Raw genomic sequence first — 12,244 nt, 5'->3', positions numbered from 1 at the left:
TGTCTATGCTTGGGCATCACTGTCCACATGTGTATGCCCCAAAGAGGACTATGTCCTAGCAGGAGAGGCCCGAAGAGCAGATATGCCCAGGCTCCCGAGCTGGGACTGGGGGAGCCAGGGCGCCCAGTGTGAGGCAGAGCTATGTACACACACCTCTCACTCATGCACACGCGTCAGCACTAGCAGGGCGAGGCTGGGCCGCTGAGGAGGGCGGGAGCTGGGCCCTCCATTGGCGGGGGCTGGAGCCTACGACTCTGGTTCCAGCATCTTCCTCACGGCCATCCTGGGCCTGCCCGAAGCCCTGATCCCTGTGCAGCTGCTCTGGGTGAACCTGGTGACGGATGGCCTGCCTGCCACCGCCCTGGGCTTCAACCCTCCAGACCTGGACATCATGGAGAAGCTGCCCCGCAACCCCCGTGAGGCCCTCATCAGCGGCTGGCTCTTCTTTCGGTATCTGGCTATTGGAGGTAAGTGGGGGACCCCAGCTCTCAGTGGGGTTCCAGGGGTCTCCTAAGACCCTATATCAGTTAGGCTTGCAAACTGCAGACAGTAGGACTCAGCCTGGCTTGTGCCAAAAGAAACTGTGTGAGCTCATCTAACTGAAAGGACTAGCGCCTGCTTCAGGCATGGCTGGACCCAGGCCTCAGGTAGTAGTAGCACTGGCATGTTTTGGCTCTGCCTCAGCTCCACTCTCAGGCAGGTACCTCTGTGGTGGCAGAATGGCGATGGCAGCTCCAGCCCTCGTGCTTGCGCCATTGCAACCCCAAATTCAACAGGAGAAAGAGCTCGTGATCATACTACTCCCTCAGGAGTAGGATAAAAGTCTCAGGCCTGTTCTCATTGGCCCAAATTGGTTGACCTGCTTATCTCTTAGCCAATCACTGTGGCCAGGGGTGTGACACGCCGATTGCCAGTCAGGGCCCACCACTGGCTCTCTTGGCCTAGAGAGGGAGAGGGTGGTGTGGGGGAGTTACTGGGGAGGGGAAAGGGGTGCCGGGAAACCACAGCGGTCCATTGTAGCTGGCTTCCTCCCGCCCTCCCTGCAGTGTACGTGGGCCTGGCCACCGTGGCTGCCGCCACCTGGTGGTTCCTGTATGATGCCGACGGACCTCACATCACCTTCTACCAGCTGGTGAGTGACAGCCAGGGAGCCTGTTGGGGGGATTTCCGAGTTGGAGTTTCAGGGGAAAGGGGTCCAGAACCCTGGGATGGCCCACGGCTATCCCTTCCCACCCCCATTCACACATACAGACATTCACCACCTGGGGAGCCAAGCTCAGAGCTGGGGAGTCAAGTGCAGAGAGCAGCCGGGTCCCCGAGCTGGACACGAGGCTACTCCCTCTCCCAGGCTTTTAGTTAGGGGGGACCAGGGGCATGACTGCACATGAGCGTCTTACCTTTATTGAGGAGCCCCCAAAACAGTGGAGGCTCAGAAAGATGAGCCCCTAAAGGATGCAACTTCAGGCAGAGGGTCAAACTGAGGAGGTCAGGAACCTGCCAGGTTCCCCCCATTCCCCCCATAACCAACCTATTTCTCGGAGAAGGGACCCCCTGACCTGTCGAAGTCCCCTGGCTGGCAGGTGCCCTCCACAGGGCTCTCTTAGCTCAGCACAGTTCTGGAAGCAGGCAAGGAGCTGCCTCAGCCTCTGTCTGTCCGTCTGTCCCTGTGTCTGAGCAGCCAGGGTATCTCCTTCGCTTGCAAGAGCCTTCCGGCGGTTCTGTGGGTTTGTCGTTGAAAGCCGCGAGCGAGCGGCAGGGACGCAGGATTTCCTTCTGAGTGCCGCCTTTGCTACTTCCCTGCAGACAGAAGACCCCGCGGGAGGGGCCCTGACTCCTGGCCCGTCCCTGGAGTGTCAGGGGACCGCCCTGAGGGCAGTGCCAGGGCTGGGCCACCATCGCTGGCCCTCCCTGGCGAGCCTATGATTTCAGGGGTTCTCCGGTGTTCCCATCCAGGATGAGGCAGTCCAGGGACACTTTCCTGGCACCTGCCAGCCCTCAAGCACGTGGGCAGCAGTGTAGGGCATGGGCCCAGCTCTCAGCCAGAGGCTGGTGCCCCCAGCCCTCAGGAGATGGCAGATGCTCGGGCACCTCAGCCAGTGGGAGCTCCAGGGTGGAGGTGGGGCTGTGCTGACCATCCCTCAGCTGCCTTCTTCCAGCCCCAATCTTTATTACCATCCTTTATACTGCGGATCCCAAATCTCCCAGCACCTACCCACCCACCCCCCACTTCTGACCGCAGACCCACATGTCCAGCTGGCTATCTCCTCCAGGAAATCCCACAGACCCATGACGCTCACCACTTCCAAAATCAAATCTATCACCCTCCCCCAAATAATCTCTCTCCTCCCTCCCCATCTTAGGTTCACTATCTGCCTGTCACCCAAGCCAGACACCTGGGGGTCACGCCAGGCACATATTAATTGCCAATCGGCCTCCAGTCTTCTCGGTGCCACCTTCCCAACAGTCCTCCGGCCATCCCAGTTCTCATTTATCCACTTGGCCAACTAATGGCTGTTAGGCGCCGACTGTGCCAGGCACAGAGGACTAGGGCCGTGGCAGGGCCCGAGCAGGCGGAGTCTGCAGAGAGCTCCTGTCTGGAGCGGGAGAGCCTTGGAGATGGGCAGTCACATGTCAGGGTGGGAAGCCTTTCAGCAGAGACAAGGCAGTGGCTGTGGGACTGAGAGGTGGTTAGACCTAAGGTAGAACTCTCAGTTGTTGGAGTTTCGGGAGAGGAGCCCAGAGCCCCCGACTTCCTGGAATAAGCTGCCCAAAGGCAGCAGAGCGGTTCGGAGCGCGGAGCCCGGAGCCGGAAGCAGCCCCCGCGCACCCCCTCGTGCTCCCACACGCGAGCTGTGTGACGGTGGACAGCTCCTTAACCTCGGCTGCTTTCCTCATCTGTGAAATGGATGACAGTCCCTGTCTCACAGCGTATCGAGAGGATTCATGGTGAAGTGTTTAGACCAACAGAGCACATACATACGTGTTGATTAAGTTCATGAGGAGCCTCTCAGGAGAAGGTAAAAGGGAAATAGAGGCAAAGGCAAGGGGGACGCAGGGCAGTGGCTTCACCCAAAGAAACGGGCCCCCACTTCCACTGGGGCTCCCCGTGAGCCCCTGAGGCAGAGTGCCAGGCCTGAGCACCTTCCAAGAAACAGTTTGGAGGCTCCCTGTGACCCGTGACCCGGGTATCGTCGTGTGTGGCAAGTGCTCGCCGGTGAAACCCAGCAGGTCTGAACAGGGCAGGTACTGATGGCAAGAGCAACAGATTCATTGCAACATGTGCTGTGACCTGTTCAGGTTTCCTCCCCGTGCACATGCAGAGGACCTGGGTGAGCACGCAGGTGCCCAAGAGGGAGGCGTGCACTGCACGTGTGTACGTGTACCCGTGGGCCACTGCAGTGGCCGGAGCGTTTGGCCCTCTTGGCCGCTGGGTGGGTTCAAGGTATATGTTCAAGGCAATGAAAACATGCACTTGTCCCAAATCCCGGAGCTTGCTTTTTGGGAAAATCACTTTTGACATAAGACTCTCTATCTTTTTACTTATTTTTTTTTTATTTTAAAAATTTTTTGTTAATCCTCTCCCAAGGATATTTTTTCCATTGAGTTTTTTTTTTTTAGAGAGAGAGTAGAAGTGGGGGAGGGGGAGAAAGAGAGAAACATCGACGTAAGAGAGGCACATCAATTGGTTGCCTCCTGCACGAGCCCTGAATGGGGTGGGATCAAACCTGCAACCGAGGTACGTGCTCTTGACCGGATATCCAACCCTTGACCCTTTGGTGTGCAAGCCTACGCTCTAACCACTTAGCCACACCAGCCAGGGCTACCTCTTTTTACTAAACTAAGCCATCTGGCCAGGCCACAGACTTTTATAAGTTCTCACCCTGCGTGAAGGCGCCAGCGGCCCGTTCTGGCTGAGTCAGCGCCCCCGTGGTTGTGCAGTGTGGGAAAGTGGAGGTCAGACAGCCGTCATCCCACAGGTTTCTCTCTGAGGGTTATTTTCACAGCCCATGGCCCCAGTTTCTAAACGCTTAGCCTCAAAGATCTGCGTTCAGATGAGACTCCAGAGGACAAACTTGTTACAGGACAAGGGTGCTGTTTAACGCCACTCATCCCGTGACGCGGAAGGGAGCGAGCCAGGCTCTCCGGGGGGGGGGGGGGGGGGGGGGGGCGCTCGGTTCTGCACTTGTCACAGCGGGCTCCGTGAGCGAGGTTTCAGGGTGGAGGGAACTCCCCGGGGGCTGCGCGGGCGAGGGCCACTTCCTTAGCGACCCTGAGCGCTTCTTGCTGATTACGAAGGAGGCGGACAGAGAGCCGGTGTCTGGCAGTTCATTAGTTCAAAAGCAAAGGGCAGGTCAGGCGGAGCCCAATTTCAGTGGCATAAATGGAGGAGGGATGAATGGAATCGAATGGATCAGTACTGAACAGGGCACATGCACTCATTTTCTACCCAACAAAGGTGAACTCCATTCAAGCATCATTTTACTGGTTTTCCAAATGTTACGTATTCAGTGTTCTCAGTTCATCACCAGCCCCGCTCCTGGACCCTCCCCCTGAGCCCAGCTCCCCCTCCCCCCACGGTCCTCCCCGGCCTAATGCCAACCTCTCTCTCTGTCCCAGACAGTCTGCCCTTCTCCCTGGCACAGTGCTGGCCATCTGCCCCCACCCTGGGCCAGCACCCCTCCCTCGAGCCGCCCCTGGGCAGCCCTTTCTCCCTGGTTGTGTGGAGTCCTCAGATGTGGGCGAGAGGTGGGCGAGGCTTCCTTCTTCCCACAACCAGCGCCGTCGGTCTCTGACCGCTGTTCTCCCCGACCCCACCTGACCCCACCTGACCCCACCACCGTTCCCTCAGAGGAACTTCCTGAAGTGCTCTGAGGACAACCCGCTCTTTGCCGGCATTGACTGCGAGGTTTTCGAGTCGCGCTACCCCACGACCATGGCCTTGTCTGTGCTGGTGACCATTGAAATGTGCAACGCCCTCAACAGGTGAGCTGGGCAGAGGGGCCCGGAGCTGGGGGCGAGGGCATGGCGACTGAGGCTTCAGACTAGGGGGCTGAGGGTCAGGTGGGGCCCAGGATTGGGGTCAGAGGTGTCCAGTATTGTAGTATGAGGGCCAGGGGGTCCAGGATTGGGTCTGAGGGTCAGAGGTGTCCAGGACTGGGGTCTGGGAGTCAGAGGGATCCAGAAGAGGGTTCTACGAGTCAATGGGGCCACAATTGGGACCCAGAGGACAAGGAAGGCCAAGATTGGGGTCTGAAGAAATAGAGGGGCCAGGATTGGGTTTGAGGGACAGAAAGGGGGTCCAGGCCCCTGTGGGCTGAGCGGGCAGCAGTGACTCACCCCTTTCGGGCGCACTGACCTCCCAGAGTGCTCCATCCTCAGACCCGATTAGGGACGTGCTGAGGCTCAGGCCACCCCTGCACCTCCACACGGGGGTGGATGGTGCCCACGGCAGGGCTGCCTGCATCCCGGCCCAAGGTGAGCGCCCCGTGTCCTTGGCAGCATCTCAGAGAACCAGTCGCTGCTGCGGATGCCACCCTGGCTGAACCCCTGGCTGCTGGCAGCTGTGATCATGTCCATGGCCCTGCACTTCCTCATCCTGCTCGTGCCGCCCCTGCCTGTGAGTGGTGCCACCCTACTCCCTTCTGCAGCTCCCGGGGTGACCAGGTTCACCCTTTGCCCTGGGAAGCCCTGGAGGACTGGGAGGGGAGGTCTGAGAGGTTCACCGCGCGGGGCCTGTCTCAGCCCATGACAAGCCCCTGTCCTCCAGATAGGTCCCCACATCGGGAGCCCCTGACTTGGGGAAGAGAAGGGGTGGGGTCCCCCAAGGGAGGGGCAGGAGGACAGGCTACGCTCTTCCCTGGTGCGGAATCCCTCCCACTGCCCCACAGGACCAGGGGGACTGGTCCTGGTGGGGGGTGAGGGGGTGAGGGGGAGCCTGGGAGGGCACTTCCAGCAGAGAAAGCGGGTACACGGGGATCCGGGGTGGGGCCTCGGGGGAGTCCTGGGCGTCCTCAGGGAGTCCCTGCGGCCTGGGGGATGAGCCGGTGGCCTGCGGGGCAGGGACAGCCCTTCCTTTAACCAGCCTCCCCCACAGCTTATTTTCCAGGTGACCCCACTGAGTGGGCGCCAGTGGGGGGTGGTGCTCCAGATATCTCTGCCCGTCATCCTGCTTGATGAGGCCCTCAAGTACCTGTCCCGGCACCACGTAGACGGTGAGTGGGAGCCCAGCCCCCCTCCCTGCCCGCCGGCTGCGGCTGCAGTGAGCGGTGCCAGCATCAGCCTCCGTGGCTGTGGGGGGCATGAGGGGCCCTGATGGCTGGGCCCGAGGTGTCTGCAGGGGTAGGGACCCTGGGAGCCAGCGGGAGTGCTGCTCAGGGCCATGCTGCCTTGCTCACCTTCCTGCCACTAGCCCTGCACGGCCAGGCTCGCTGGGCCCTCCCTGGCCTGGCCTCCGACTTCTCTGAACGTGGCCAGTCTTTATCTAGGCCAGGGGTCCTCAAACTTTTTAAACAGGGGGCCAGTTCACTGTCCCTCAGACCATTGGAGGGCCGGACTATAGTTTAAAAAAAAACTATGGACAAATTCCTATGCACACTGCTAAGTCGGCTGCTAAGCAGGACAGGCAGTGGCAGCAAAAACACCCGGCGGGCCGGATAAATGTCCTCGGCGGGCCGCATGTGGCTCACGGGCCGTAGTTTGAGGACCCCTGATATAGGCCTTCTCAGGACAGTCTCCAGGCCTCAGTGGGCAGCCGCCGACCCACCAGACCCCACCCCACACCTTGTGGGTTGGCCTCTTTGGTGTCCCCTTGTGGGTGGGAAGAGGGGTGGTTCTCTGTTTCTGAATTCACAGCTCTAGGTCTGCCTTAACCTTGGAATCGAGGGCAGGATGGCAGGGGTGGGGGTGGGGGCAGCGAGTAGAGGAGCAGCCTGGGGCCTGGCGCCCACCTGCCTGCTTCTGCCCGAGGGCCTCAGAGGGGGTGGTTCTGCCCCGCGGCATCGCCTCGCCGTCAGTCAGCCAGCCTGGAGAGCGAGGAAGCAGGGGCGAGAAATTCCTGGTTCCCGGGACCTGGAGCCAAGGAGGTAGCGCCCTGGCCAGGCTGCTGGAAGCCGGGGTTAGACCCCGCCATGGCAGTGGCGAGGCCTGGCTGGGCAGCTGGGCCCCTGAGGCCACCCCAGCAGGAATGTGTCCCGGCCCCAGGGGAGGGAGCCTGGGAGGCTAGAAATAGAGCTGTGCTGTCACTTCACTGGGCCAAGGCATTCGATCCCCATCTCCCACGCCGGCCAGCCCTCCTGGGTGCTGCAAATGCTTCCTTTTATTAAAAAGGCTGAAACAAGCTGTCCTTCTCTCTGGAGAAGCTGGCCCACCACAGATCTGTCCAGAGGGTGGCCTGGCCTGTGCGGGGTGGGGGAGCTCAGACAAAGCAAGGCCTATTGGAGCCCATGGGTAAGGTAGGGGCAGCCCAGGTCAGGTAGAAGGAGCCGTACAAGGCATTCTGCGCCTGGGGTGGGTCTTTCTGGCCCACCCTCCGTGGATGCTCCTGGGGAGGTGCAGATAGGGAAATGGGTCTGTGGCCTAAAACCCCATCCACGGGAGCCCAAGGCATCCCCGGCTCTGGCCGGAGCACAGGCTGGTCTAACCAGGAAGTCCTCTGGCCACCTTGGCCACACTGACTCACCTGCGAAGCCACGCCTCCTGGGCCTGGGGCTGGCTCGGGCAGCTTCTCTGTCTTCCTCAAGAGCCTTCCCCAAGTGGCCACAACGGCCAAGGGGTTCGGCACATTTTCTTGACAAAACTTCAAGGTGAGAACATGTCTCAGCCAATGGGGAAAGCCGGAGTCTTGGGCACTGCCCAGCGCGGGCTGTTGGAGTGAAGGACGCTGGGCCCAGGCGCAGGGAGCAGGGCCCTGGCCGATGGGACGGGTTGGGAAGAACGGAGCCTGGAGGAGCAGGGTTGGCGTCCCTAGTGGGGCTGGAGCTTGGAGTGCAGGGGAGAGAGGTGAGGCCAGAGGTGAGACACGGCCTCAGATGCCAAGGGGAGGACCCTGGACATTATCCTCAGGGCCCTGGGAGCCACGAGGGTGGCAGCCTGGGAGGGATGGGGCGAGCATGGAGGATGGACGGACAGATGGGTGAAACTAAAGGCAGGAGGCTGGTCAGGGGACAAGGCCCAGGCCCCGCCCAGGGTGAGCTAGTCCCAGGCAACAGCTCCACGTCCACCACTAACCTGAGATGCTGACCGTGGTCCCCGAGAGGTCTGGCTTTAAAAGGTGGTGCCTGCTGTCGCTGGAAGCCCAGACAGCTCTCCTTGTGCGGCTGCAGTCCCTGGGGCCTCCTCGAGCCGACGGGGCGGGGGTGAGAGAGGGGACCCTGTTACGTTCCCAAGCCAGTCTGGTGGCCTTTTAGGGAAGTTTTGCTGAGGCCTGATGCTCATGGCTTCCCGTGGTTGATGGGGTGTGTCCTGGGGAGAATTGTGGATCCTGGGTCAGCACCAGGGGTTGCGGGGGGTGGGGAGGGGGGCCTTTTGCCCCACCCACTGGCTCTCCCAGGTGTGGCTGAGCAGCTGTCAGGCCGAAGCCCGCGGGCTGGGCTGAGGGGAGGGGACGCCTGGAGAGGCCGCGTGGGTCCAACCTGGGAGGGCCCAGCAGCCTGGCCTTTACTCTGAGGGCAGTGGGGAACCCCAAGGGGCTAATGGGCTGGATCTGAGGTGTGATGCCAGGGGTGGGAGGGTGATGGTGAGGTAAGATGGCAGCTGAGGGCAGGCTGAGAGGCCTTGCACCTTGGGCAGCTGAGAGAGAGAGAGAGAGAGAGAGAGAGAGAGAGAGAGAGAGAGAGAGAGAGAGGGAGGGAGATGAGAGATATGAGCTGGTGAGATGTGGGTGGGGAAATCAGCAGGCCTGGGTTTATGAGCTAGGGAGGGTCAAGGCCACCATGGTGTCTGGCTGTCATGATGCTGGACTGTGGTTCTTAAAATTAAAAACAAGAAGCGATGCACGGGGGTGGGCTGGGGGCTGACGGAACACGTGGCGTGCAGGAGCCGGGGCGTCCGGGGGAGCGTGGGCTGCCGCTCAGGAGATGTGGGGGCTGGGCCTGCTGAGTAGGGGTGTGCGGGGGAAACGGGGTGGAAAGGCAGAAGGAACCAGCCTGGATGTGTGCTCTCATCACACAGCCTAACACGCTCTCGGGTTTGTCTTCCAGAGGAAAAGGGCCGGAAGTGAGCCGGGGGCAGAGCGGAGTCTCCAGCGTGTACCTCATACGGACGGTGCCCACGCATTCGCCCACTCCCGCCTGCCACCACGCCGGCCAGCCACTTGCTCATGAGCCCTACTGACCGACTGAGGCTGGGATGGCCCCGGTCCTGTCCCCGTGGCCGTTGTCCCCTCTCTGCCTGCCTGGGGGCCCTACTGCATGTCTCGGGGACTCTCCTGGGAAGTTTGCCCCTGAAGCTCTGGCCCGGGAGGGGCCTGCCCAGAAGCCAGAGCTGGTGGCCAATCCTGAGTCGCAGAGCCCTGCACCCCCACACCCACGAGCACCTTCTGGAGCCCGCGCCCCCTTGCTTGGAGGCTGGGCTTTCCTTGGTGCCAGGCGTCTCTGGACTGAAAGAGGACTCCTCCAGGCCCCGCCCTCTCGCTGTGACCTCTCACTTAGTGCCTGGTCTGGGAGCTGGTCAGCTGGGGGTGGAAGGGGGGACATCTGGGCCCAGCTGTGCACAGCCAGGGCAGGCCACCCCCACACACTCTGCTCTGCTTCCACAAAGTCGGCTCGTGAGGGCGTGGGCCTCTTTCTGTTTATGTGCGCCGGGCGCTGAAGGGTCAGAGAGAGACAGGAGTGGGGGGAGGAGGCTAGGCAAGGACCCTCTCCTGGGAGACAGCCAGCCTGCCTGCCTCTGCTCGGCTCACTCCTGGACTCAGGTTCTCTGTCCTAAGCAGACGACACAAGTCCTCTCGGTGCTGCCTAGTCTACCAAGCAGGGGCCGGGTCTGCCCTCTGTGTGCCTGGCAGCGGAGACCTCGGATATCCTGGGTCCCTGACAGCCATGCCCTCCCACCCAGGCCCACGCCTGCCCATCTCGTGGTCCGCACGTCTGGGTGACCCTGAGTCCCTGGGCTCTTGGCCCCCAACCCCACACACCGTGAGCTGAAAGGATGTGGCTCAGAATGGCTATTAGCAAGGCCCTTCTCTCCCTCCAGCAAGATCGGGCGATAGGGAGAGCCTTTGATGGACAGAATGTTCTCGTAACCCAGCTTTTGCCCCTTTGGCAAGAATTAGTTGTAGAAGAAAGCCCTGAGTAAATGACTGTGTCCTCTCCCTACCGAGTGTACAAAGTGATTATTTATATGCAAATCGAGACTCACATTCCTGTCCTGCCCCCCTCCCCCCAATCCAAGCCCCTCGGCCTGCCTTGTCGACTAGTGGGCTCCAGGTTCTGTGGCCCCTCTCCCACCCCTCCCCTTGCTCACAGGTTCTGGCGGGGCTGAGAGATGCAGAGCTGGGTGGGGTCCCCCTGGGGCTGGGGGGCGGGGTGGAGGGGGGGGTTGGGGGTGAGGGAGATCTTAGCGGGAGGGCTGGGGGCAGGACCTTGCCCACCTGCTGACGTGCAGTTTGGAGAAATAAAGGTTGAGTGCCTGGGACACAGGAAGATGTCAGTGTCTGTGTTCCCGGAAAGTGGTCCCACCATCTGCCCTCATCTACCTGGGGTCCCCCTCCTGTACCCACCCCCACCCCCACCCCCAGAAAGCCTCAGCGAAGGTCCAAGGCGCCCCTGTTGCCAGCAGGGATCCTTGTCTTCCTCTGAAACCAGGCCCAGGAGAGGCCGGACTTCCCGAACCGCACAAAACGGAAGAGGCGCCGCTGCCTGCTCCTCCCAGGGACCGCACTTGACCGTTTGTGCACGTGTTCAAAGCCCTTTACACAAACGACAATTGGAGGAGCCTGAGGCTGGGAGGGGTTCAAAACTTGCCTGGGGCAGGGCTGGGCCTGGAGCCTGACTATCGGGGGCACAGAGGGCCCCTCCCTCTCGCTGTGGTGCCCTGCACCCCCAAATCCGCGAGCACCTTGGCTGCTCTGTAGGTCTGTGACTCCCTGAGTTTTCGCTCGCTCGGTTTCCTTCCCCTCCTCGAGCCCCGGATGCCAGCCGCTTCTTGCCCTTCTAAGCCCACCTCCACTGCGCCTCCCGCCCGAGGCCTCCTCAGCTCAGAGTCTGGAGCCTCAGCTCGGCTGCTGGAGGCCCCCTCCTGACTCCCCGGGGCCTGCCCCGGAGCAGGGTCTCTGGGAAGCAAATAGCCTGTTCCCCCATCCCCTGTGACCCCCTGGGGGCAGGACTCACTAGGGAAGGTTCCAGATCTTTTCAGCTGCCCTGGGAAGGGGACACAGGTGCTGCCCACAGGGCCTGAGGCAGGACTGACCACATAATGTACTGGGCTCAGTGCCCAATGAAAATGCGGAGCCCCTTGCTCAAAAATGAAGAATTCCATAACTGACAGCAGCCAGTAAGCCAGGCGCAGGCCTTTCTGAACACGGGGTCCCAGAGGCCACACGCCCACGAGGCCAGCTGTGACCGCAGGAGACAGGTCGGCCCTCGGGAGCGCCCAGGGTTTAGTTGTGGGGAGGGCAGAAGGGCCATCCAGACCTCTCAGACCACAAAAACCTTTCCATCCTCCTCGTCCAGCTCCATGCGACGGGCCGGGAAGGGTCAGGGCGCCCCTTACAGACGAGGAGCCCGAGGCCCCCTGAGAGCCTGACGCCTGGCTGGCCGCACGGAGGCGCACAGGCAGGGCGTGGAGATGAGATGAGCCCGGGGGGCTTCCGGAGGAGGTGGGCCCGCTCGGGTGCTTCCGGCCGCCGCAGCCGGGGCTCAGGGCCAGGCCGCCGGAGTCTGGCCTTGTCCAGCCACAGCATAGAGCCCGACCGGCCGAGACGGAGCAGCCAAGGTAAACAGAGGTTCCCCACCTCACCGCCGCTCGCCAGGGGCAGGAGGGAATTCCGGGGCAAGCCCGGCACGCTTCCCGCGGGCTCAGAGGTGCAGCTGCCAAACCGCTCATGGCCTCCCCCTACCCCCTTCAGCCGCCAGGACTTGGTGCTCCCCATGTCCCCACGCTGCACCCCTCACAGGGTAGGAGGGACCCCAGTGGGGGCTGCATTGGGAGAAATGAAGGGATAAAAACAGAAAATGAAGACCTATGCCCAGGCAAGACCCAAATCCAGGTGACCTAGCAGCTTTATTCACCGCAGCCCCAAACTGGAAAC

At 61.5% G+C, this 12,244-nt stretch overlaps 1 protein-coding gene across 1 annotated transcript in view; it reads left to right on the top strand.

The window, feature by feature from the left end:
• Positions 1 to 10,487, top strand: part of ATP2A3 (ATPase sarcoplasmic/endoplasmic reticulum Ca2+ transporting 3) — a 35,164-nt gene extending 24,677 nt beyond the window's left edge. The window contains exons 16-21 of the mRNA XM_079798156.1: positions 265 to 467; positions 1,047 to 1,132; positions 4,850 to 4,983; positions 5,500 to 5,617; positions 6,095 to 6,212; positions 9,198 to 10,487. Of these exons, the coding sequence (XP_079654282.1) occupies positions 265 to 467; positions 1,047 to 1,132; positions 4,850 to 4,983; positions 5,500 to 5,617; positions 6,095 to 6,212; positions 9,198 to 9,217 (679 nt within the window). The 3' untranslated portion in view covers positions 9,218 to 10,487. The remainder of the gene's footprint in view (positions 1 to 264; positions 468 to 1,046; positions 1,133 to 4,849; positions 4,984 to 5,499; positions 5,618 to 6,094; positions 6,213 to 9,197) is intronic.
• The last annotated feature ends 1,757 nt before the right edge of the window (positions 10,488 to 12,244 follow it).

This window comes from Cnephaeus nilssonii (assembly GCF_951640355.1).
Source record: "Cnephaeus nilssonii genome assembly, chromosome: 19".
Lineage (NCBI taxonomy): Eukaryota > Metazoa > Chordata > Mammalia > Chiroptera > Vespertilionidae > Cnephaeus > Cnephaeus nilssonii.
Note: the sequence above shows the minus strand (reverse complement) of the source record. Positions and strands in the feature narration are given on the sequence as shown.